Source organism: Alexandromys fortis, unplaced genomic scaffold (genome assembly GCF_014885135.2).
Source record: "Alexandromys fortis isolate MF-2015 unplaced genomic scaffold, M_Fortis_MF-2015_v1.1 scaffold_0, whole genome shotgun sequence".
Taxonomy (NCBI): domain Eukaryota; kingdom Metazoa; phylum Chordata; class Mammalia; order Rodentia; family Cricetidae; genus Alexandromys; species Alexandromys fortis.
In genome coordinates, this window is record NW_026067949.1 from 38,996,330 (window position 1) to 39,020,548 (window position 24,219).

The 24,219-nt window shown below is 35.0% G+C and overlaps 1 protein-coding gene across 2 annotated transcripts in view; it reads right to left on the minus strand.

Moving 5' to 3' along the window:
- Window positions 1-683: 683 nt before the first annotated feature.
- The window catches only part of Cenpc (centromere protein C), a 38,421-nt gene continuing 14,885 nt past the window's right edge, over window positions 684-24,219 (minus strand). For both annotated transcript variants that reach the window (XM_050149832.1, XM_050149833.1), the window contains 12 exons: window positions 23,169-23,764; window positions 21,354-21,506; window positions 19,866-20,142; window positions 19,213-19,359; window positions 17,884-17,966; window positions 12,607-12,663; window positions 10,121-10,225; window positions 8,542-8,664; window positions 7,928-8,023; window positions 5,885-6,039; window positions 2,139-2,229; window positions 684-931 (listed from right to left, as the gene is read on the minus strand). In XM_050149832.1, coding sequence (XP_050005789.1) covers window positions 861-931; window positions 2,139-2,229; window positions 5,885-6,039; window positions 7,928-8,023; window positions 8,542-8,664; window positions 10,121-10,225; window positions 12,607-12,663; window positions 17,884-17,966; window positions 19,213-19,359; window positions 19,866-20,142; window positions 21,354-21,506; window positions 23,169-23,764 — 1,954 coding nt within the window. In that variant the 3' untranslated portion in view covers window positions 684-860. The remainder of the gene's footprint in view (window positions 932-2,138; window positions 2,230-5,884; window positions 6,040-7,927; window positions 8,024-8,541; window positions 8,665-10,120; window positions 10,226-12,606; window positions 12,664-17,883; window positions 17,967-19,212; window positions 19,360-19,865; window positions 20,143-21,353; window positions 21,507-23,168; window positions 23,765-24,219) is intronic.

Here is a 24,219-nt window from a genome sequence, read left to right on the forward strand (position 1 = left end):
GGATTAGGAGGTGTGGCCTTTTTGGAGAAGGAGTGTTACTGGGTGTTGGCCCAGAGATTTCAAAAGCACACGGAAATCTCAGTAAGCTCTCTCTGCCTTATGTTTATTGATCTAGATGTAAGCTCACCCTGTACGATAGTCAGGGACTCTAATCCTATGAAACTGCAAGCCACAAATAAACACCTTCCTATATAAGTTGCATTGGTCACAGTGTCTTATCACATCAACAGAAAAGAAACTAAGACATTTGATAAGAGGTAAAGACTGAAGTGTTTAAGGTACAATACAAGGAAAGCCAAAGATAGGAACTAAATCAGATAGTAGAAAGAAGAGTGAGTCCCTTCTACAGAAGTGAGCATTGGCCTGATAAACTCATACTTCAAGTCTCAAAATACTGAGGCAAAAAAATACATAAAACAAATTTCCATTGTTTTAAATCACTTGGTTACAGCAGCCCATGGAAATTAATTCAGCAAATTTACTACAGTTTTCTATTCGATTATTTAATGACCAGTGATTTAAAATTTATATTTGGAACCAACTATTAGTCATATTAATCAGTTCTTTTATAGCAAACATGTTATATTGTGGGAACAGTGATTTTGTTTTTTCAAAATGGTAATCACTAAAGGTAGTATGCACATTCATGCAAAATTATGAAATGTTTACCCAGGAGTATGAAATGATTATCTAATTCAAGTTTACTCAAAACTAAATAAAAGTTTTATTTTAAAATAATCATAGTTACAAAAATTTACAATAAACAACCATTTTATACATGTATGCACCTTTCATCTCTTAAAATAATCATAGTTACAAAAATTTACAATAAACAACCATTTTATACATGTATGCACCTTTCATCTCTTTATTTGAGTAAAAAGAAGACAACTTTCCACATTCAAGAGGTTTTTAATGTTGTAATGATTACCTAAAAGTAAAGAAACAAGAAAATACAATAATTTCAAGTTACAAAAAGATATATTTATTTCCATAAGAATCATTTCTTTTGAAGTATTTTTTCACCACTTAACACATACAGCATGTAATATGAAATAAAAACAATTATCTAACTTAAAGTAACTTATTTAATTTTAATTGTACGAATCCAAAGACACAAAAATCAATCACCACCTACTGATTCAGAGAGGACATGAAAGAACAGAAATTTCCCATCAACTTCTAAGAAAAGCAGAGATAAATAAAAAATGTATACAAGAAGAGAAAACCATTCTGAAATCAGTCTTTAAATGATCTTTAGAAATGCTGTAAGTTCCTACAAACCAGACATACACATACTTGCACTGGTAAGAATAAAAGGTGAGCTCTTTTATAAAATAATTTTAAGGGCAAATGCTGCTCTAGAGTGTCAGATGGATAGTGTCATATATGACAGGTTTACTTGCATTAAATATTATTACTGTGACTTTCTCTGTCTTTCTAATTTCAATTAGAGATTGGTATCCATTAAAACTACTAGACTTACAAGCATCTCCACAACAGTGCTAGTGCACAGCAAGTACAGGGCTAGGACGGGGATGCACTCACTGAGCACTTGCCCAGCAGTAAGAAAAGGACTTCAGTTCAATTCGCAGAACCACAAAATGAAAGTAAATAAATATAGCTACTATTCCTTTCATCACAATGTGAGCTTTGTAAATGTGAAGAGTTTTCTCTCTTTCCATTCATTTATCCCAAACTTAAAGAACAATACTTGGTATCACATTACACTGTTATTCATATTTACTGAAGGAAGGAATAAGCAAGCAAATAAATTAAAATACCTATTACTGATGACCTATAATCTTTTAATAGTACACTGGTCTGTATAGTTAAAACAATGAACTAAAGAGGGCTATAAAGTCATAGGAAATAACAATGCGGAAATATTCACTTATAGCTTGGAAGGCAACATAACTTTTACTTAATATTTTTATTACTTAGCAATAAACATGTCTGAATTTTATACATCAAAACACTGTAAATACTTAATGATAAAGTAAAAGGAAAATATGTATCAAACTGTTTTGGCATCAATAACATGATGACCACTGTAGCTTCCATATTCATGGAACTATACACCAGCAACCATACAGTCATTGTAACAAAATGAATCAAAATGCTTTAGTTGTTCTTACCTGAAGGAACATAGAACGAATCACCAGTACTTATCATATATGCTGTTTCATGTAAGGTACATAAAAGGTCACCAAAGTTAACATAAAAAACCTATAGAATTGAAAAAAAGAAATCTCAGTTCAAATTGAACCACAATTATGCTACAGAAATCTTTAAATGAAATGCAGCATGAAAAATAATGACTCCTCATGGATGTCTGTATTCTAATCTCCAGAACCTGGAAATACATCCTATGTAACAAAAGAACCTTGAGACAGAGAGTAAGCCTTAATTTCTACCGAACCAAATCTAAACACACAAACCCTCAAAGATGAACTCACCCATATCACCCACAGATCCCCATACAAACACATCCAAGACAGAGAAAGAGAGAGAGAGAGAGAGAGAGAGAGAGAGAGAGAGAGAGAGAGAGAGAGAGAGAGAAGAAAATGAGGCAGAAAGAGCAATTTTAAACATAAGGTTTTTGTACTCTTGCTGGTAGTAAGCAGAAGAAGGCACAAGTCAAGGAACAAAAAGCTGCCAACCTCCAGAGAAAAAATGAAAACGTCAGTTCTATAGTCACATGGGAATTGAATTCTCCCAACAATATTAATAAATCTGGGAGGAAATAAACAGATTCATCCTTAGAAAAGGAAGCAAATCTGTCAATATCTTAATTCCAAACCCTTGATACTCTGAATAAACTATACAGCCAAGTCTGCCACTTGTATAACTTGTATAACTACGCAAAATAAGATAATCAAAGGTCACTACTTTAAGCCACTAGTACACTGTATTTTGTTAAATCAATAACAGAAAACTAACATGAATTCAATTTTGTTCATTCAATGTCATGAAAATTCAGTACTTAATCTTACAAGTAAACTTTACTAAAAAAGAAAAATGTTATACATGCTCCTTCAAAGATTACATGTTTTTTGAATAACACACTTCTCAATAGGGATGAACCAAAGAAAAGAAGCCAATTCTGTAGGAGACTGCTCTTTCATTTCTCAACTACTCAGACCCAAATAATCATCTAGAAATTGTATTAATTACAACACTGCTTAGCCAATAGCTTAGGCATATTTCTGGTTAACTCACATCTTAAATTAACCCATTTCTATTCATCTGTGTACTGCCACAAGGACTTACTGGAAAGGTTCTGGGTCCTTCTCCTTTGGCAGCTACATGGAGTCTCCTTGACTCTGCCTTCTCTCTATATATATCCCTTCCAGCCTGACTATATTCTGCCCTGCCACAGGCCAAAGCAGCTTTATTCATCAACCAATAAAAGCAACACATATACAGAAGGACATGCATATCACAAATCCATCTTGTGGGTGTGGGGGATGACAAAACAAAAAGCCCATCTCACATATTTTAACATCAAGAATAAGAAAAATAGGATAAATTTACTTTTCAATTATGTTGGTTTCAAATTCAAAGATGGCTAACTTCCCAGTTTATTTATATGTAGACAGTTATCCATTTTGGAGGCCACAAAAATAAACATAAAGTATCCAAATTTTATGATGTTCCTACTGTTAGGTTTATCATCAAATTTTGTACTTTGAAGATTTATTCCCAATTTGATGGTATTATTGTGGAGCCATCATGAAAGAAATTAATGCCCTTAAAATTATACCAGAATATTCTCTCCCTTTCTGTTTCTACCCTTCCTCACTCTACTCCCCTCCCATCTGCTTGCCCCTTCTCTCTCCCTTCTTTCCCTTCCCCCACATCTCTTCTTCATGTAAACCAGGAAGTATGCTTTCAACAAACACATCTCAGCCTCTAAAACTGAGAAATAAATGTTCATTTTTGGAGACACTAAATCTATAGTATTATTTAATCTAAGGCACCCTTCAAGAATATTTTGCTTCAAATAATATACCTGTTTTAAAAGTGTGAGGCACAGAGGTTAGATAAGCTTCAAAAGTCAATGAAATGACAGAACTGGGATTAGGACTGTGCACTCCAACGCCACAACTCACATTCCCGACCTCTACGAAAGGATAGCTTTCTAAATGGAAAAATGTTCCTCCAAATTTTTTTTGAGGAACTAGAAAAGAATTTTTTAATTCTTATGTCATCTAAAAATCTGCCTCAAGTAGAAAAGGTGAATTTAGAAAGTCATGCATATATTTCTAGATCATTTTCCTTATCTGATCAGCTTAGCCCTCTAAGCACACCTCTTCCCATTTTTGCCAATATTTAATTAGGATAATTTTTAATTAAATGAGAAACAGTTCTAGATAAAGTTCCATTCATAACACACAGTAAAGCAAACAGAAGAAAAATAGAAAGATAGATACAAATTAAAAATTTGCTTTAGAACGTTAGCCCAAAAAAGTTCTCATATAGCTAGTATTAAAGATACATTCGAGATAGTTTTTAAAAGTACAAATATTTCTTAGATCACATTTGAAGTTATATAACTTTATTTTGCCACATATTTATGCTATTAACCCAAAATAAAAATAGTCATTTTTCTTCCTGTACTATGTTTTTCTTTTCCAAATTTTCCAATTATAAGTAGTATTACAAATGAATGTACATAATCAGTTTGTACTCTAATAGAAAGGTTGGTATTTTTCTAGTTAAATTCTATTAATTCATTATAGTGTCATTTGTTTTAAGATGTGGATCCCTTTTAATACTAACCAGGTTAAATATTTCAAATATTTATTATTTAAATTTCCCTTTACATAAGGGCATTATAATTTAACAGGTAACTATCATTAGGTTGGTGATGAGACACAATGTCTTCATCATTAGCTATTGTTTAATCCACTGAATTAAATAAATCATTAAGAACCCTGGAATAGGAGCCAGAGAAATGGGAAAGAGCACTTGTTGCAAAGTGTGAGCACCAGCACCTATGTCAAAACTCAGGTGTGAAATGTGTGCCTGTAGCCCCAGCACTACAGGGGAAAGGTGGAGGTAGAGGCAGAATAGTTGGGCTTGTAGTTTGTCAACCTAACGCCATGTTCAGTGAGATCCTGTCTCACAGGAATAAGAGTAATTTAGCAGGACACCATCTGGTCTCTGCACCCTGCCATATGTGCATATACCACACAGACATAAAGCTACAGAACATTAACACTGAAATTATTTTAATTGATTCTAGTTATAATGATGCAATAATAAATTATTCTTAAATGTCCCTTAATTATAATATTGCTACAATGATGGCATATTAAATATCCTTAAAATAAACTTTGTAAATTTTACATTTATCGTGTTTAGAATGAAGTGTTAACAGCACTCGTGAACATATGCACAGCACACATGTGTACGCAGTAGATACTGAAACAAAGGGAGAGGGAGAAAGAAGAGGGGCAACTTCAGACCCTGTTAGGTACAACAGGGAGGCAGCTAGTTCTTTGCCTCCAGAGTACTCTAACTATTTAAATCATTTTAAAACTCTTTGATCCTCAACCACATGATTACAGAAATTCACAAACCTTAATCTCTATCGTTCCCTACAGCTCTAAAGTTCTACTTCTTTATTTGAAAATCTGTATTCTAAGATTCTCTTAACAAGCATCTCAAACCACTGAACCTCAAGGTTGTGCTATGCACAGTACAGGTATTTTTAAATAATTACTGACTAGTTAACAGCAACAGATTTAATAAAGGAAAAGATTTCTTTGTGCAATATAACAATGGGATTTCACTACCAGGTAAATAGATTTTCAACGCATCATCAGAGAAAAAAAAATCAGTGTACTTCTAGAAATAAATGGAGAAATATACTCACCAATATATCTTGGCCAACATGCTGTTTTCCCTTTTCTTCATAGGGTCCTAAAATCAGTTTTCCAGTAGAAAAGACTGCTGTATCCAACGTTTTAAAAACTTTTAAACCATGTTGCTCCACAAAAAATTGATATGTATCTCGTGGCCTTATAAGATCTAGGAAGAAAATAACAATACAAATATAATACCAGCTAAATATGCTTAACAGCATGTAACTGTCATCTTAACACTTGGGGAACTAAGGAAGGCTATAAACTGGAAGTCCCTCTGGGGTACACATGGGAAATCCTATTGGAATAGTAGTACTGAATGATATATTATAAATATGTATATAAGAGTCATTTAGGCCATGCATACATACAGGCAGTAGTATTACACAGACTGAAGATGACTGGCTCTGTAGCTGGAATGCCAAAGGTCACACTCTGCCTGGCTCGTAACTGTGTAACTCTGGACTACTTAAGCTCTCTCTCTAAGCCTCAATTTCCTTTCTGTAAAAATGAGCAACAGCCTGTTTAAACAGTTTCTGTGAATCTCAAAGAATTGATAAATGAAAACAAAAAGCAATGACTGACTCAAACTAAGCACTATGTTATTAGCTTAAAAATAATGGAACTGTTTTTACTTCGAAGGAGACTAAGATGGAAAATAATATTAGGAGAGACACAATAAAGAGCTCCATGCCTTTACAAAGCTTAACAAGCTCCAAAATAAAAATGTGTCATCACAATGACAATAAATTGGTTTTATTCATTTGACGATGATTAAACAGAAACATTTTTATTTAATTAAGACTACAAGAAAGTATAATATAAAAGCTAATGCCAAGCCCAGTGTCTTTCTGCCTACAGATCAGGATATAACTCAACTACTTCTAGCACCATGCTTGCAGTGCTTGCAGCCACAATAATAAGGGACTAAACCATAATGATAAATGAAACTCTGAGCAAGTCCACAACTAAGTGTTTTCTTTTGTAAGAGCTGCTTTGGTTATGGTTTCTCTTCACAGTAATAGGGCAGTGACTAGGACATAGTCCATATTGTTTTTAAGATCTTTAAGTACTTCCTACAAATAAATACTACTTGGTTGGTATGGTGGTTTGAAAGAAAATGGCCCCCGAAAGGAGTGGTATTATTAGGAAGTTTGGTCTTTTTTGGAGTAGTTGTGGTCTTGCTGGATGAAGTGTGTCACTGTGCACGCAGGCTTTGAGGCCTCATGTTTGCTCAAGCCATGCCCAGTGAAACAGTGTACTTTCTGCAGCCTGCATATCCACACATCCTTCTCTAGCACCATGTGCCTACATGCCAAACGCTCCCCTCCATGATGATAATGGACTAAACCTCTGAACCTAAGCCATCACTTAAATTAAACATTTTCCTTTATAAGAGTTGCCAAGTTCACAGTGTCTCTTCACAGCAATAGAAATCCTAACTGAGAGAGTTGGTAAACACTCATATATTCCCTAAAGCCCTGTACCACTAGAATATTATGGATGGCCTCCCAGAAACTAAATGTTTAATGTCAATGTAATACAGCATGAGGCTTCTAGGCTCTTAATATTAAAACTGGTATTTGTATGACTGATTGATGCTACTAACAGTCATCTTCACAAAGTTTCACGTTCCAGATACCATGACTGGATTCCAAAGGTACAGAAGATTGTGTGTGCCCTGGCCCAAATGGAGTACATCCTGGGGCATAAGTTAACTTTCTATAATTTCCCATAGAAATTTCCTCATATATCTACTCATTTATAGAAGGCCTAGGCCTACTGGAAAAATAACATATCTGGTAGGTAATAGTACCACTTGAACTCCAGAACTCAGAACACAAACACATGATACTATATTTCACATAAATGTTCATCCATAATTATTCTCACAAAGGCTGTTTATTGAAAGAGATTTTAGTGCTGAGAGAGGAGGAGGAGAAAGAAGGAGAAAGAGGTAAAGGGAGAAGAGGGAGGGAGGAAGAGAGCATACACACTCACCAACCATTCAATAGTTTCTGTTAAATTATTTTCAGTATCATTCCCAAACTTACCCATAGGGACAATCTCTCTTGTTTCTGGGTCCTTTGCCAATGTTGCCTCAAAGGGATTTCCTAGGGGTTTATCCAGATTCACCACTAACCTATCCTCTGTAGAACAAACACCATTGAAACAAAATTAATTTGTATTCATTATAAAAAATTTCAATACAAAATATAATTAGAGATAAGTTGTAAAGAAAACTGAAAAAGATTTAGCAACCTCTTTCTGACCATGTTAGCACATTAATAAGCAAAATTTCAAATTCTAAGACATAAGATTTAATGTAAAGTAAATACCTCTGAGAGCCATTATGTAAACTTTTCATTTCAACAAAAACTAAATGATGATTTGCATAATCCTTCAGAGCTGCAATCATGACAAAGTTCTGGGAAAGTAAATTAAATGTCTACTGCAACCATACTTTGAGCATGGAAAAGGGAAGAGTCATATGACTAGGTAATGTTCTCAAAAGGAAACATTTTATACTATACCATAGCTATTTTTATAAGAATAAAATTATCTTATATTCTAAATTGGGGGGTGACATAAAATGATCTTTACTGACGACTATGTCTGAAGGTTTTTAAGAGATAGAAAATCTAAGTTACATTGAACAGGTTCATACTTTCATGGTTATCACGATGGATCCGTTTCTTGTTGGCTTTTTTGTTGACTTTGTCCAGGTTTCTTTTTGCCCTTTTTATGGGTGATACTGGAGTTGGGGATACTATTCCAATCACAACTCTTCCTAAAATTTAACAAAAAAAGTTTTCCCGGTGACTTTAAAAACTAAACGCAAAACATTAAATATATTACATTTCCTTTCAAAGTATCAAAGGAACTGCTGTTACATGTTACAGCTGTTAAAGAGACACAAATACTAACCAATTTCAACTGTGTCTCTAACAATCTAAATCAGATGATGAAGTCTAAATCACTGATGAAACAAGACTCAATGCCCTGTTACTCACTTGAAATTGATAGTTGTCAATGGAGGATTCAAAACAAAATGGACACTGCAGAAACTAGTAATAAACCTGAAGTAGTGAGCCATGGTGAAGTGTCCTTTAATATAGCTACACCCATCTAAATAGGGAAATAACCTTAACACTTAGTTCCTTGTTAACTCTATAAAGGGACTAGATGCTAAGAGTGAGAAAGATATCATCTTTATCAGATACTAATTTTGTCATGTTCTAATATGTTTCATTTTAGGCTGGAAGGACAGCTCACCAGTAAAGAGTTTATACTGCTCTCATAAAGGACCAGAGTTCAATTCCCAACACCCATCATGGGTGCCTCACAACCACCTGTCCACTCACCTCCAGAGGGATTCAATGTTTCTTTGCCTGTGTATATCTTCACAGCCTCCCACATATACACAATTAAAATAAAACTTTAAAATTACTCACTTTATGCAATCAGAAACCTCAGCTATTTAAGTGACAATATCTACAAAGTCAGAGAGTCAAATAGCTAGTTATTTTTAAAAAGGGAAAAAAATCAACACCTCGGCTGAGGAGTTCCATCCGGACGGAACCTTCATCTGGCAATGGATGGAGATAGAGACAGAGACCCACATTGGAGCACTGGACTGAGCTCCCAAGGTCCAAATGAGGAGCAGAAGGAGAGAGAATATGAGCAAGGAAGTCAGGACGGAGAGGGGTGCACCCACCCACTGAGACGCTGGGGCTGATCTAATGAGAGCTCACCAAGGCCAGCTGGATTGTGACTGAAAAAGCATGGGATAAAACCGGACGCTCTGAATGTGTAGGACAAGGAGGGCTGACTGAGAAGCCAAGGACAATGGCACTGGGTTTTGATCCTACTGCACATACTGGCTTTGTGGGAGCCTAGTCTGTTTGGATGCTTACCTTACTAGACCTGGATGGAGTGGGGAGGACCTTGGACTTCCCACAGGGCAGGGAACCCTGACTGCTCTTTGGACTGGAGATGGAGGGGGATTGGGGGAGGGGGAGGGAAATGGGAGGAGGGGAGGAAGTGGAAATTTTTAAGTAAAAATAAAAATTAAAAAAATCAACACTTCTAAAATAATGAGAAAAATTTTAATTAAAACCCTATTTTTAGATGTTTGTATATGGGAGGTGATAAAGATATGTAGGATAGAGCCTGTCACATGATAAAATTATTTCAAGCAATGAATCTTTCACTTATAAGACATTATCACCTAAATTAGGTCTTACCTGATGGCCTTTCTTGATAATCTATCCGTTCCCCTCGCCAATATTCGAGAGGTTTCAAACGTATTCTCTTTGTTCTACGAACATTTGGTGAATTGGAGGGCAGTACTGTCAAAGTTCAAAAATTCAAAAATTGAGCAAATATAGTAAAGATGCATACCAACTCTTAGAACATGATGTTTCAATGAGACAAAATCCCCAAATTTTTAGATGCTTGTGCAAATAAAAGTACATGAACCTCTAGATTGGCCAAGAAATAAAAGTTTGATAATACCCACATGTGAGACTGAACAATGCTACATTCCATATATTAAATAGAATTTGTTATAATTTGAGATTCCATTAGTTTATGACTGACACTAACCGGTAGAACCACTTCAACCAGGGACGCCCCACCACCACAGTCACAATACTCGGCGAGGTTCTAGGTGAGTGAACTTGATGTTCCTTCTTGCTCCCCATTTCAGTCTCTCTAGACCAGACTTCAGACATGCTGCAGCCTGTCCATCTCAGTAAAACCTCCCAGACCATGTCCAAGTCCTCGGGACTCAGTCTCTTCGTGCAGAGTCCTTCCTTACCACATCTCTCAGCCTCTCCTTCTATCCATTCCTTTGTGACTTCTCACTGAACCAAAGAACTACCAGGGACCCCCACAGTCACCACACTTAACTACCAGGGACTACAAAGAAATCAGGCTTAGCTAGGACCCAGAATGGGCAATAGCAACCAAGACAAAAAGGTATCTATGCCAAGAATCGCTTCAAAAGTCATTAACTTCCTAGATCCCAAGACCAAAAAAACCAAACCAAACCATAACAAAAAAAAAAAAAAAAAAAGACATGAATAACCAAAACAGTAAAGGACAGTATATGCCTCTTTAAGAAGCCAGCAACCTTATTATAATAGCCATAGGAAAAGCATTTGAAACACAACAAAAGAACTTCAAAATGGCAACAAAGACCCTAATATAAAACCAGATACCCTGAATCTGATAGAGAACATGGAAAATAAGCTTGAACTCATTGGCATAGGAAGACTTTCTGAACAAAACACCAAAAGCAGAGGAAGTAAGACTATGGTGGTTTAAATGAGAATGGCCCTAAAAGGGTCATTTATTTGAATGTTTGATTGCCAGTTGTTGAACTGTTCAGAAAGGATTAAAAGATGTGACCTTGTTAGAGGAACTGTGTCACTGGGAGTGCACTTTAGGTTTTAAAATTCCATACCAGGCTGTCTTGGCACTCTGCCTAGAGACTATGGATCAGGATGTAAGTCCTTGGCTACTGCTCCAGTACAATTCCTGCCTGCCTACTGCCATGCTCTCCAACCTAGTGAAAACTGACTATTCCTTTGATATTGTAAGCAAGCCCCCAAATAAATGCTTCCTTTTATAAGTTGCTTTGGTCATGGTGTTTCATCACATCAACAGAAAAATAACTAAGTCGGAGACCAACAATAAATGACTTCTCATGAAACTGAAAAGCTTCTGTATGGCATAGGACAACATAATTTGAACACAGCAGTAGTCAATAGAACGGAAAAAAACTTTACAAATTATGCACCTTAGAGTTCATATCTAGAATATATTAAAAAATAAAAACTGAGCATCAAGAAAACAAATTAACCTAAATTTAAAAATGGAGTATACAACTAAACAGTGCTGTGGGGCAATGATCTTGTGCCCTGTAAAGATTTCTCAGTTGTATTGCTTTAATAAAATGCTAATTGGCCAGTAGCCAGGCAAGAAGTATAGGCAGAGCAATGAGAACAGGAGAATTCTGGGAAAAGGAAAGACTCAGTCTGCAGGTGTCACCCAGACACAGAGGAAGCAAGATGAGAATGCCTCATTGATAAAAGGTACCAAGCCACATGGCTAACACAGACAAGAATTATAGGTTAATGTAGGCTGTAAGAGTTAATAAGAAGCCTGAGCTAATAGGCCAACCAGTTTATAATTAATGTAGACCTCTGTGTGTTTCTTTGGGCCAAACAGCTATGGGATGGGGAGGAACAGAAACCTCTGTCAACAAAACAGAGTTCTCAAAAGATAAAACAAAAATAGCTGAGCAATACTTTTAAAAAGGTCAACATCCTGGGGGCTGGAGAGATGGCTCAGTGGTTAAGAGAATTGCCTGCTCTTCCAAAGGTCCTGAGTTCAATTCCCAGCAACCACATGGTGGCTCACAACCATCCGTAATGGGGTCTGGTGCCCTCTTCTGGCCTGCAGGCATACACGCAGATAGAACACTGTATACATAATAAATAAATAAATAAAATATAAAAAAAAAAAGGTCAACATCCTTAACAATCAAGGAAGTATAAATTAAAATTATCTTGAGATTTCATAATACACTATGAAATGCTGAGATTTAAACAAGTAATACTAATCTGGATGTATTTTCCCTGTTAAAAAAATTAAGTTATATTTATAGAGAGATTCAATAATGCCATTTTCTTCAATGGGAATAATGTAAGAATAAATTATTTACCTAATTTGTGATGTATATTACTATCTGGTAGTACATTAGAACTTCTTATTCTTAAATCTGAAAAATACAAAAGATAGTATTATAAACAATACAACAATGCCTGCTAATTCTATATCGATTTAAAGTGTTTTCTAATCAACTTGTACTAAGTATTATAAATAAGATTTAAACCTGAAAATATAATTTATACTTTCTCTTTTCATTGAAAAACAACACAAACTAAGGAAAAAACAGTACAAAATCTCTTTACTCTTTGATACAATAAACATATTTAAAGAGCACAACCATTAAAATTAACAAAAAAACAAATATTATCTATTATCCATGAATGGCAAATAAGCCACTAGCAAATAAAAAGGCATGGCATAATGGTGAGTAAATAATTTCAATATTACCTACAATCACCCACAACTTTCTTCTTAACGTTCTAATAGTAAAATCACTCCCAGGTTCTTAATTTAGCAACATTCTAAAACATCATCGATTTGTCATCAATTTTTTTCCACATTGTATACACATGTGATCTTTATTAAGAAATAAAATTAAAATATTGTATGGGGGCCCAAATTGGTCAGTCCATCTAGTCTACTCTGCACCCCCACTCCCAATCCTCAGATCTATCCTTAATCCTAGATCAGTGCCCAGGCCTAATTTTCTGAGCCCCCATCCTCAGTCTCATGCTCTCTTCAACCTCTAGGCTTGGGCCAGGATGCACATTCTGTGTCTGTGTACTATCTCAGCATCCTCTGTGTCCCTAATACTTCAATTCACCCGTACCATATCCAACACTCACATGCTAAGCTCTGTCTTAGCCTGTGTCTTTATCAGATGCAAAACCAATGAAAAAAGTCCATATGTCCACATTTTATCACAAAAGAAAAATATTAAAAATCAGAGTATGTTCCCTCTAAATGTACCAACCCATAGAAGTTCTCTAAAGAAAATTATTGAAATGAACTCCAGGATACCTTGTTCAAGAACTGCCATAAACTTTAAAGAATTCAAGAGAGTTTAAAGAAGAAACAGCTCAATGAACTTAAAGAAAATAAATGCCTAACTGATGCCCAAGAAAACACGAACATGAGGCTGATGAAAATGATAAAAAACACCCCAGAATTCAAAATTCAATAAAGAGATGTAGACTGAAAAAAACTCAAAATGAAACAAAAGTGAATAAAAGAGAAAAAAAAGAAAAACCTTAATAATCCTACAAGAAAACTTAGGAGAATATCAGGACTCAAAGATAAAGCAGAAGAATAAGACCTTACAAGAAAAGAATATGAAATTTTAAAAAAAAAAAACCCTACAAAAATGAAACATGTAGAAACCATGGAACACTATGAAAAGAGAAATTATAGACAGAGATGAGGAGCAAGAATCCCAAGTCAATGGAATAGACCAGGATCTTTAACAAGATAATAAAATGAAATGTCCCCAAATTAAGGAAAACATAACCATACAGATACATAGTTAAAACACTAAGTATGCAGAACAAAGAAAGAATATTTAAAGCCACGTGAGGGAAAAAAAAAACACTTCACATAAAGAAAACTAGAAGTTCTAAGAGATCATGGGTGACAACCTAGACTACAGTACCCAACAAAACTATCAATCCTAGTAGAAGAAGAAAAAATACTCCATAATATTAAAAGGCTAAAAGAATTCACATCTACCAAACCAGCTCTAAAGAGAATACTGGAAGCAACACTTTTTTTTTTTTTTTTTGGTTTTTTCGAGACAGGTTTCTCTGTAGCTTTGGAGTTTGGAGTCTGTCCTGGAACTAGCTCTTGTAGGTTGGGTTCAAACTCACAGAGATCCGCCTGCCTCTGCCTCCTGAGTGCTGGGATTAAAGGTGTGCATGATCACCGCCTGGCCAACACTTCTATTTCTAAACAGAAAAATACAAGAGACCATAGAAATATATATAGAGAGAAATATAAAGAATATAAAAAATATAGAAATATAAGAGACTAGAAAAAAACAAAACAAATGGAACTATAATTAGTGAAATAAAAGTACAACTAAAAACACAAACGGAGAAGAAAAAGAAGAATGCAATCACCACAAACCATTAAATACTTATGATCTCAACTCTACAATCAAAAGACAGATCAGTTGACTGGATCAAAACACAAAATTCATCTTTCTGCTTGCTAGATGAAACTTGACTTATCTTTAAAGATAGGCACCAATGAAAGTAAGTGAAAAAAGGTATTCCAATCAAATGCAACCAGAAAGCAAGAAAGTCTTGCTAACTTACTATTTGATTAAATAGGCTTCAAGCTAAAACTAATCAGAATAAGGAAAAATGCATCATTCTAATCAAGTGAATTAATCAAGAAGACATCTCTATCCTAAACACACATGCACCAAACTCTGGAATGCACAATTTCATAAAAGTGAACTACTGACATGAAAAAAAAATCAAATTAACATCAACCTATTAATACTATGCAATTTCAATATCCTACTTTCTTCAATTGGCGGGTCATCTGAACAAAAAATAAACAGAAATATCAGAATTAACTGACCACTGAACTTAACAGATATCTACAGATTACTCTATCCAAACACAAAGAATATATATCTACTCAGCAGCACATGTAAAGTTCTCTAAAAGAGATATCCTGAAGAATTCTTACGAATTCAGAAAGATTGAAATAACTCTGTAGAGCCAATCTGACCATGATAAAATAAAAAACTTAAAACAACAAACAAATCTCCAGTAAGGATACAAACTCATGGTGAATAAAAAACTCATAACTGAATGATTAATGAGTCAAAGAAGAAATCTAGAAAGAAGGGGGAAAATCTTCCTGGAACTAAATGAAAATGAAAGCATAACATAATAAAACTCCTGGGACATGAGGGAAATGTGTAAGTGCTTACATTTTGAAATCAATAAAAGCACAAATAGCTTAATAATGCAACTCAAAAAGATAAACCAGAACAAATCAAATCAATTTTAATGTCAATTAAAGCAGAAATTAATTAAATAGAAGCAAAGAAAAGAATACAAAGAATTAACAAATATAGGAGATGGATCTCTGAGGAGATAAGATTGGCAGACCACTGATCCAACTAGCCAAAAGAAAGGATGCAAATTAACAGAGAAACATATCAGATACCAGAGATATTAAGAATAAGTGAATACTTTAAAAATACTCCATTAAGTTGGAAAATCTAAAAGAAATGAACAAATTTCTAGATTTATCCAAATTACAAAGGGGAGGGAATTATGTAATGATACTTCAACTTTTTTAAGTGCCCCCCCCCCCAAAAAAAAACCTCAGCAACAGTTTCATTTCCTTCTTGAATTTCTGCTGGCCAGAGTGACTTGCTATACTAATTGAACACACAAAAATTACTTTCTGAGACTAATGTTATTACATCCAAAATCCTAACAAGATATATAAATTCCACAAGGGGGTCAAACTTTGACGAAGACAATAATGCTATCAACTACCCTAGATTGTCATGCTTTCAGAAAACCCGAGACAGCCACATGAATGGGCAGTACAGAGAGAAAGATTCTGAGACAGCTCAGTGTGCTGTCTATTTGAGATGGGTGCCAAATACAGAAATGAGGAACTCATTTTGAAGATATAGTTCAATTAAACTTCAGAAATTGCAGGTAAATACCTTGTATCTAACTATCATATCATAAATGTATCTTCCTAAGAACTGCCTAGACAAATTGCCCCATGTAAAATAAATCAATAGCTGTATTAAGCTATTGAGTTTTAAGATAGCAATGAAGCAATAAGGTTGGAATATTTCATGTTCATGAGCTACTTATATTGACTATATATATACATTTTCCTGAAAAGTTGGTTCACGCTTTGAGAAAACGAAATATTGTTTAAAATCTACTAAATAAAACATAGAATTGTTAATTTGGGGGAAAAAAACTCTAGTGTCTATAAAACTGAATTGCCCTGTACTAAATAAATCTGTGGAGATCAAAAGCAGATGAGTGTTTTCCCAGGCCTGAGAAGAAGAGACAAGAAGATGGCTGGTGAAGGATATGGCACTGGGGCAGGGCCAGGGCAATGACAAAATATTCTAAAGTTGGCTACAATGATGACTACATACTAAGCTAATTATGACATGTGAAGTTTTCCTCCAAAATCAAGCTGTTATCACCTCCGCTCCAATCCAATTTACCATGTAATCTGCATGTGAGTAGATGCTTTATCTTTGCTGAAAAAATTCCCACAGCAGTGGACCTTGAAGGCGTCTGGTAGATAGATAACTGAATGCATGAGAATAATGGGAATGAGGTTTCCTACTGTTTGAGAAAGGGCTTATACCAACAGAAAAGAGAGTTCTGTACTGTGCTGGAACTGGAGGTATTGAGATAAATCTGTGGTTTCTAGATATAAATATAGATAGTTGCTTGCTGGATAGTTTTTGTCAACTTGACACAGGCTAAGGTCATCTGGGAAGAAGAAATCTGAATCAAGAAAATGCCTGCATAAGATTGGCTTGTAGGCAAGTCTGCAGAGCATTCTGATTAATATGGGAGGGCCTCTGCATCAGCTCCTGCCTCCAGGTCTTCATCCTGTTCGAATTCCTGTCCTAACTTCCCTCTGGGATAAACTATGATTGGAACTATATGTTGAAATATACTCTTTCCTCCGCAAGTTGCTATTGGTCATGGTGTTTTATCACATCAGCAAAACCCTAAGTTAGATGGCACTATATTACATACAGTCTGTCTCAGAGTATCAGTCTCTCTCCCTCCATCGTGTGTGTGTGTGTGTGTGTGTGTGTGTGTGTGTGTGTTCCTATCCTACCCAGGGGAAAAAAAAACCCTAGAATCAAAGGTATGTCAATAATAACACTTGTCTTGGATTCTAAATGCCATGGTACATCAATAAGAATCAGGTATTTTTCAAAGCAATTATTGATTGCAGAATTAAAAGTACATTTTATGGAACAAATGATGTCCCCCAACTCCCAAAAAGGCAATATTCCAAAAATGACAGATTCATGACAAAGAAGGAGTCAGTTAAAATAACAGCGAATGATGAGATCTATCACTGTTTGAGTTTTAGAAGAAACGATAGTTAAAAACTATCACCACAGAGAAAAAACTAAATATTTTTTAAAGGATGATGCATCTGGACCATTTCAACAAATTTCCAACTATAAAGCAGTAATCTCAGGAGTACATCCACATTTACTATTACTGAAAATTTAAATAAACACAGAATATTTTACTGTATATTCATAGTGCCATAGAAAGCAAGATAGTAGAAAACAGTAACTTACCCGAACTCTCCTGATCCTTTTCATCACCCATGTCAGAATTATTGCTTCTAGACATTACATGATCCTTGAACCTGGAAGGTCCACTTAAGAACAAAATAAACCATAAAAGTTGTGCTTTTATAACTATGATCATGTCTTAAAACTGCCATCAGTGTCTTTCCTATGAAACTAAAAGTGATACAATAGGTCATCAAGAATGTGTTTCCATGCATCATGAAGCAAGAACTGCGATTTGATCCCATAGAGTCAAATCTGATAAATACAAATTTATATAAATGAGAGAGAGAGAGAGAGAGAGAGAGAGAGAGAGAGAGAGAGAGAGAGAGAGAGGGAGGAAGACAGAGACAGAGAGATTGACTGATTAAGTAGCTCAGGCCCTGGGCCTCCTTACTGTAGCCTAAACTGGTCTAGAATTTGCAATCCTCCTGTCTCAGCCTCTTGAGTGTTTGGATTATAGGCATTATCACCAAGCTCAGCTCAAATATTTAAAGTTAATTCATGAATGAATCACTTATAAATTTAGTAAAGTCCAATAACAACATTCTTTCAGACAAATAAGAGAAATCAGCAAACATACCTTAATTTTAAAAGAAATCATCTACAAAAAATGAAATTAAACATGTAGCCCAAAAATCATCATAGTTGACTCAAGCTATGGTACTCCCGGGTTCCTTTTCTCCTCCAAGTCCTAATCACAACCGCTCAAGCAGTAAAGAACCCATAGTACTCCCTTCAAAGGTTAAGGTTTGTTCTCATTTACTAGTCTTGTATTTTTCTTTTAAGGTTTTAACAGTTCAGAGCTAAAACAAGCAGGTTAATCTCACTTGTTTAATGTTAGTGGATATTTTAATAACATATCCACAAATTCTGTGACAATCTTCAAAAGATAAAGTCCCATTTCCCTTTTCCTGATTGTGGTCTGGACTTGTGATGACTTGTTTCTAATGAACAGAAAACTATAACCGTGAGTATAGAACTCCAGAAGGTAAGTAACTGAAAAGGCATTTGATACTATCTTCTCTCAGATAATTTGTTTTGTAGGAAGTCAGCTGCCACATTACAAGAAACAAAGGCCAACTACCAAAAGACAGCAAAGCAACCTTCAACCAACAGTCATGAGACATAAATGGATCCTCTAGTTGTAGTCAAGTCATCAAAGGGATAGAAAAGAAAAAGACACCTCCAAGGCCAAAACAGCTAGCTAAGCCTTGCCCAGATTTCTGGCCCCACAGAGAGTAAATAGCAAAAATAAATTATGTTTGGAAATAACATAGAAATGGATAACTAGTACAGTGAGTAACTTCTATTTTCACTACACTATATACACACCTTTCTTGCCAAATTGAATTTTTAGACTCCTCTGCATTGGAATTAGACTTCATTGATGATTTACGTGTATATTCCCCAGTATGAGACTTTAAATGAACATTCTGTGAAGTCATAACACTGTTTTGATACTTAGAGCCTCCTGTAGGTCTATGGGGGAAAAGAAAAGGTTAAAATTATTTTTCAAAAGTTCTTTCTTCTAGAAACAATATACAAATGTTTGTACAAGCAATATAAAATTAGCTACAGCAAGCATAAGTTCATCATGTTCAGACCTTAAAAAGATTTACAACTAGGTTCACAAAGGTATCTGATCTACCAAGACTCCCAATTAAAAAGAAATAAAAGTAGAGAAAACAGTACAAACCTGGCCTGAGAATTAGAAAGAGTGACGATGAGTGGCACTGACTCTAATAGTCGATGGCATCTACTGTACAACTACATACCGATCGTGCCCAGTTTTACAATAAGGAAACAAGTTCAGAGTGGTACTATTCCTCGGTGTCATCCAGCAAATTGCAGAGCCTAGATTTAATAACAACTCTGACCAAGTCCTGTATGCTTATTCCCCTTCTGAGTACTGAATAACAGACAAATTACTAAATTCTCAATGGGGAAAAGAAAAAAAGTTATATTGTAAATACAACAGAAATTACCCAGAAATATCAAGACTTTTCTTCTGAGTTGGGTCTGCCTCGTTTTCCAATGGCTCACTCTGGGAACCAGAAATTTCATCATGACTAACACTTCTTCTAGAACCCTTAGTGTTTAAAGACTTCTGTACTCTTGAGCTGCTCTCTGTCTTCCGTCTTTTTGATGGAGAAGGTTTTTTCCCAGTATTCTTAGATAACTGACTTTTCCTAGTCCGCTTTTTTCCATTGTGATGAACCATTGACAATTTACTTTCTCTTGAAAAGCTTCTATCAACAGAACCTGAAAGATGCAATGACAACTTCAAATAGCATGTTTGTTCAAATGAAAAGATCAATGTCATTATATTTACATATAAATGCACATACCAATTTCATAAGCTAAATTTGGTTTCACATAAAAAAATCTTATATTTTTTTCAGTTGTATTTATAGGACATGTACTAGATTTATTTGTTTTTTTTTTTAATTTATATATTATGTATACAATGTTTTGCCTGTATGTGTCCCTGCAGGCCAGGAGTTGGCACCAGATTTTTTTTTTATTACAGGTGGTTGTGAGCCACCATGTGGTTGCTGGGAATTGAACTCAGGACCTTTGGAAAAACAATCTGTGCTCTTAACCGCTGAGCCATCTCTCCAGCCCCGATGTACTAGATTTATTAAATTCACCACAAACTTCCTTAGTAATTTTGTCTCTGGCTCTACCCATTACTCACCTGACCATCTGTAATGATAAAGGTCAATTTAATAGAATCTAAATCTCCCAGTAAATGGGTCTCTGGGTATGCCTACAAGGAGGTTTCATGGATTGTGTTAACTAAAGTGAGAAGACCAACCCGCACACATGTGGGTGGCACCATTCCTCAGCTGCCATCTTGGATCCTGGATGGCACAGGTAAAGAGAGGGCGCTGTTCTCTGTTTCCTGAGCATGGAGGCAATATAAGCAGCTAGCCTCCTGACGCCGTACCTTAGCTTCCAGAACTGTAAGGCAAAATAAACCCTTTCTCTCTGAAGCTGCTTTTGTCAGAGTAGTTTGTCACACCAACCGAAAGTTGCTAAGACATCATCCGTAAGATCTGAGTGTTTGTTGTAATTCCAAACGATCATTTTATCATCTTTCTTTGTAAAAGCCTATCCAGTCATAGCATTTTATACTAAAGTAGTGCTCAATTCTATCATCCCCTGACATCTCTTTCTTATCTTTATCTTTCATCTGATTTTTAAACATCTATCATTACATGGATTATTTTACCTATAGTGTCTTCCCTCATAGAATGTAGTCTTCTTAAGTACAAGGACTTCTGAGTTTGGATATGTTTGTCCACAGCACACTGTGTAACTTTATACTTCCTGACAATATTTCTGTTGGTAAACCATTTTAACCTTGTCTTTATAACATATTCCTATAGAATGGGAATAGTCACATATAATCCCAGAAAGAATGACTGTAGAGCCCTTTCAACAAAGATAATCTAAACAAAAATACTTACCTTCCTCTGGTTTTACCAGCCACCACTCAGATGGACAACAAGAAATTCTACCACTTCTGACAATCTTTTGCTCTTGTTTGTCCTTGGAACCACCAGAAAAACTTTTCTTCCTGGATTTTTCCATATCTTTTTGGATGCTATGCTTTTTATTTTCTAATGTAAAGAAAAATTATAAAACTATTCAAAACATCAGTTTTCAAAGTTCACAACAGACTTAAAAAAAATAAAACTCAATTACAGAAACATCTTACGTTTATCCCATGGGCTAGTTTCACATACATGTCTTTAAAAAAAAAACCATGTTTTCAAGCAGATCTCTGATTTTCTGTCAATTAAATGTTAAATACTTTACACTGTTAGTCATAAACTAAAAGAGAAATATGCATGTATGTACTTTCATTCAAGTGCCTAAGTATGGAAACCAAAGGACAACCTTAGATGCCATCTCTTCTTATTTATTTATTTTTATTTTATTTTATCTTTTATTGAGAGAGTTACTGCCTAGAACTCAACCATTAGGCTATGCTTACTGGCCATCAACCCTTTCTCTGCCTCCCTAGTCCTGGCATTACAAAAGTGTAAAACCACAATAGTTATATTTTTCTAACTTGGGTTTTGGCGATCAAAATCAAGTTATTCTGCTTGAAAGATGAGGGTTTTTTTTTAATTTATTTATTTACTTATTATGTACACAATATTCTGTCTGCATTATGCCTGTAGGCCAGAAGAGGGCACCAGACATCATTACAGATGGTTGTGAGCCATCATGTGGTTGCCGGGAATTGAACTCAGGACCTTTGGAAGAGCAGGCAATGCTCTTAACCTCTGAGCCATCTCTCCAGCCCCCTTGAAAGATGAGTTTTGTGCCATCTCCCTAGTCTGAGTATCTTTTGAAAAACAAAATAGTTCCTTTGTACTTACCACTATACAAAATAAAACAGTTAATTACTGACTTACCTTTCAATAGTTTTGTAATCTAATTTTGAAAAAAGAAATTTAAAGATTAAGTATGATTAAATTATAAACCTTGAAATGAGATTACTTTGGATTAACCCTACCAGCTCATGTATCCATAAAACTTCTGATCAAACAAAACTTGGGATGACAGCAGGCAAAGTTAGAAATCAGAGATAGAAGAAAGCAAGCATTGTTAGCTTTGATGGCAGAGAAGGACCATCAGTCAAAGATGATGGGTAGCTCAACAGGATGGAAAGGTAAGGAACAGAACTCTTACATACACACCAGAAGCAGAGCTTAACAAAGATAATTTTTTCCGTCCTATGAAACTTCTGACTTAAAAATTATATAAGACTGAAAAAAAATTTAAGTGTGTTGTTTAGTCTACTGTGTGGCAATTTGTAACAACAATGGAAAAATCACAATCAGTATAGCAACACATCAGAACATCATATTCATTAACCAGTCTTTACTGAAAATATTTATGAAGATATAAAGATTTATGGCCATATTGGATAGAGACTTATTTTCTCTTCTACTTTCATCCTATACACATATGTATCTGTCAATCTACATACACACACACACACACACACACACACAATACGTTAGCAGGGGAAAGCGTTTCATTAACTTGTTTATAGTCTTTCACTTCTTCATGTGTGTTTCTGTCATGGGATCTATTTAAATAAAAAGAGAGTGACTCTGCACTGAACTAAACCTAGAGAGAATGTCAAAAAGAACCCCCAAAAGGCTTCTGAATCTTTGTAGGCAGCTTTACTTTGCCTATCTCCCAAAGCTAAGCAACTATAAAATAACGAAAGAATACTCATACTTTGAATTTCTATTAACACTTACCAACAGGGGATATCTGCTTCTTGGGAATAGGTTTATTTCTTGCCTCTTCACAATCTTCCATATTTCTTTTTGAATTTAGTTGTAACTTGTCAGTATTTGACATATTCCTCTTTTTCTTTTTACCCTGTCCCATATCAAGTTGCTCTTCAACTACTTTAGGCTTTGATACTCTTTGCTTCTTCTGTCTTATAGTCCTTTTGCTTTCAGATGTTTTTTTGGCATTCTCAGAATGTATTTTATTTTCTGTAGAACTATAATCACTTTTCAAGTCATCTATATAACGAGTCCCCAGGATTTTTTCAACAGAGGGCTGAGAGTTCTCTATTGGGGAAGCCTTATGAAACTGTGTGTCATGTATCAAAGACGTAGCTGACACACTATGAGGTTTTTCTCCCGGTTTCTTATCTTTAGCAGCTACAATGTTTTCAGGAGATGGCAAGTGGTGGCTCTGATGTCTGTCTTTTCTTGGAATTTTCACCCAAGGTTGACTTTCAAAACTTCTCCCCGATTCTTCAATAATAAATTCATCTTCTAACAATGTCCTGGCCTTTGGAGATGAGTGAGATGAAATTGCTGCTGTGTGCCTAACACTGGAACTGAAACAAAACATGATTTTAACAGTTAAAGTAGCTGAAGTTTCATCTTTGTTTAGTGAATAAAATACTCTATACAGGAAATGCAATCACTTCTCCTTGATTTTCTCTTAATTTTAATCTCCATTTTATAATATTAAGAGCATAGAAATTTAAAGTTCGTCATTTACTTTGATGCCCCTAAATCAAAAAACACACTAAAACCTTGAAATTCACAACTGTATAATTACAACCCAAACGTATTTACTTACAATAGAAAGTGCATGCCATATCTATATGTTTGATGAAACTATTTGTACAGATATCTCCAATTCTTCATATCTAAAACATTAGCAATATTCAATATAATAAACCATCATATCTAATATTTTAAGAGAACTGATCTTGAACGGTTTATCTTTTTTATATCTGATAGAACTCCACTCATAATAGCACCAAATACACAGATGTTAAGTGAA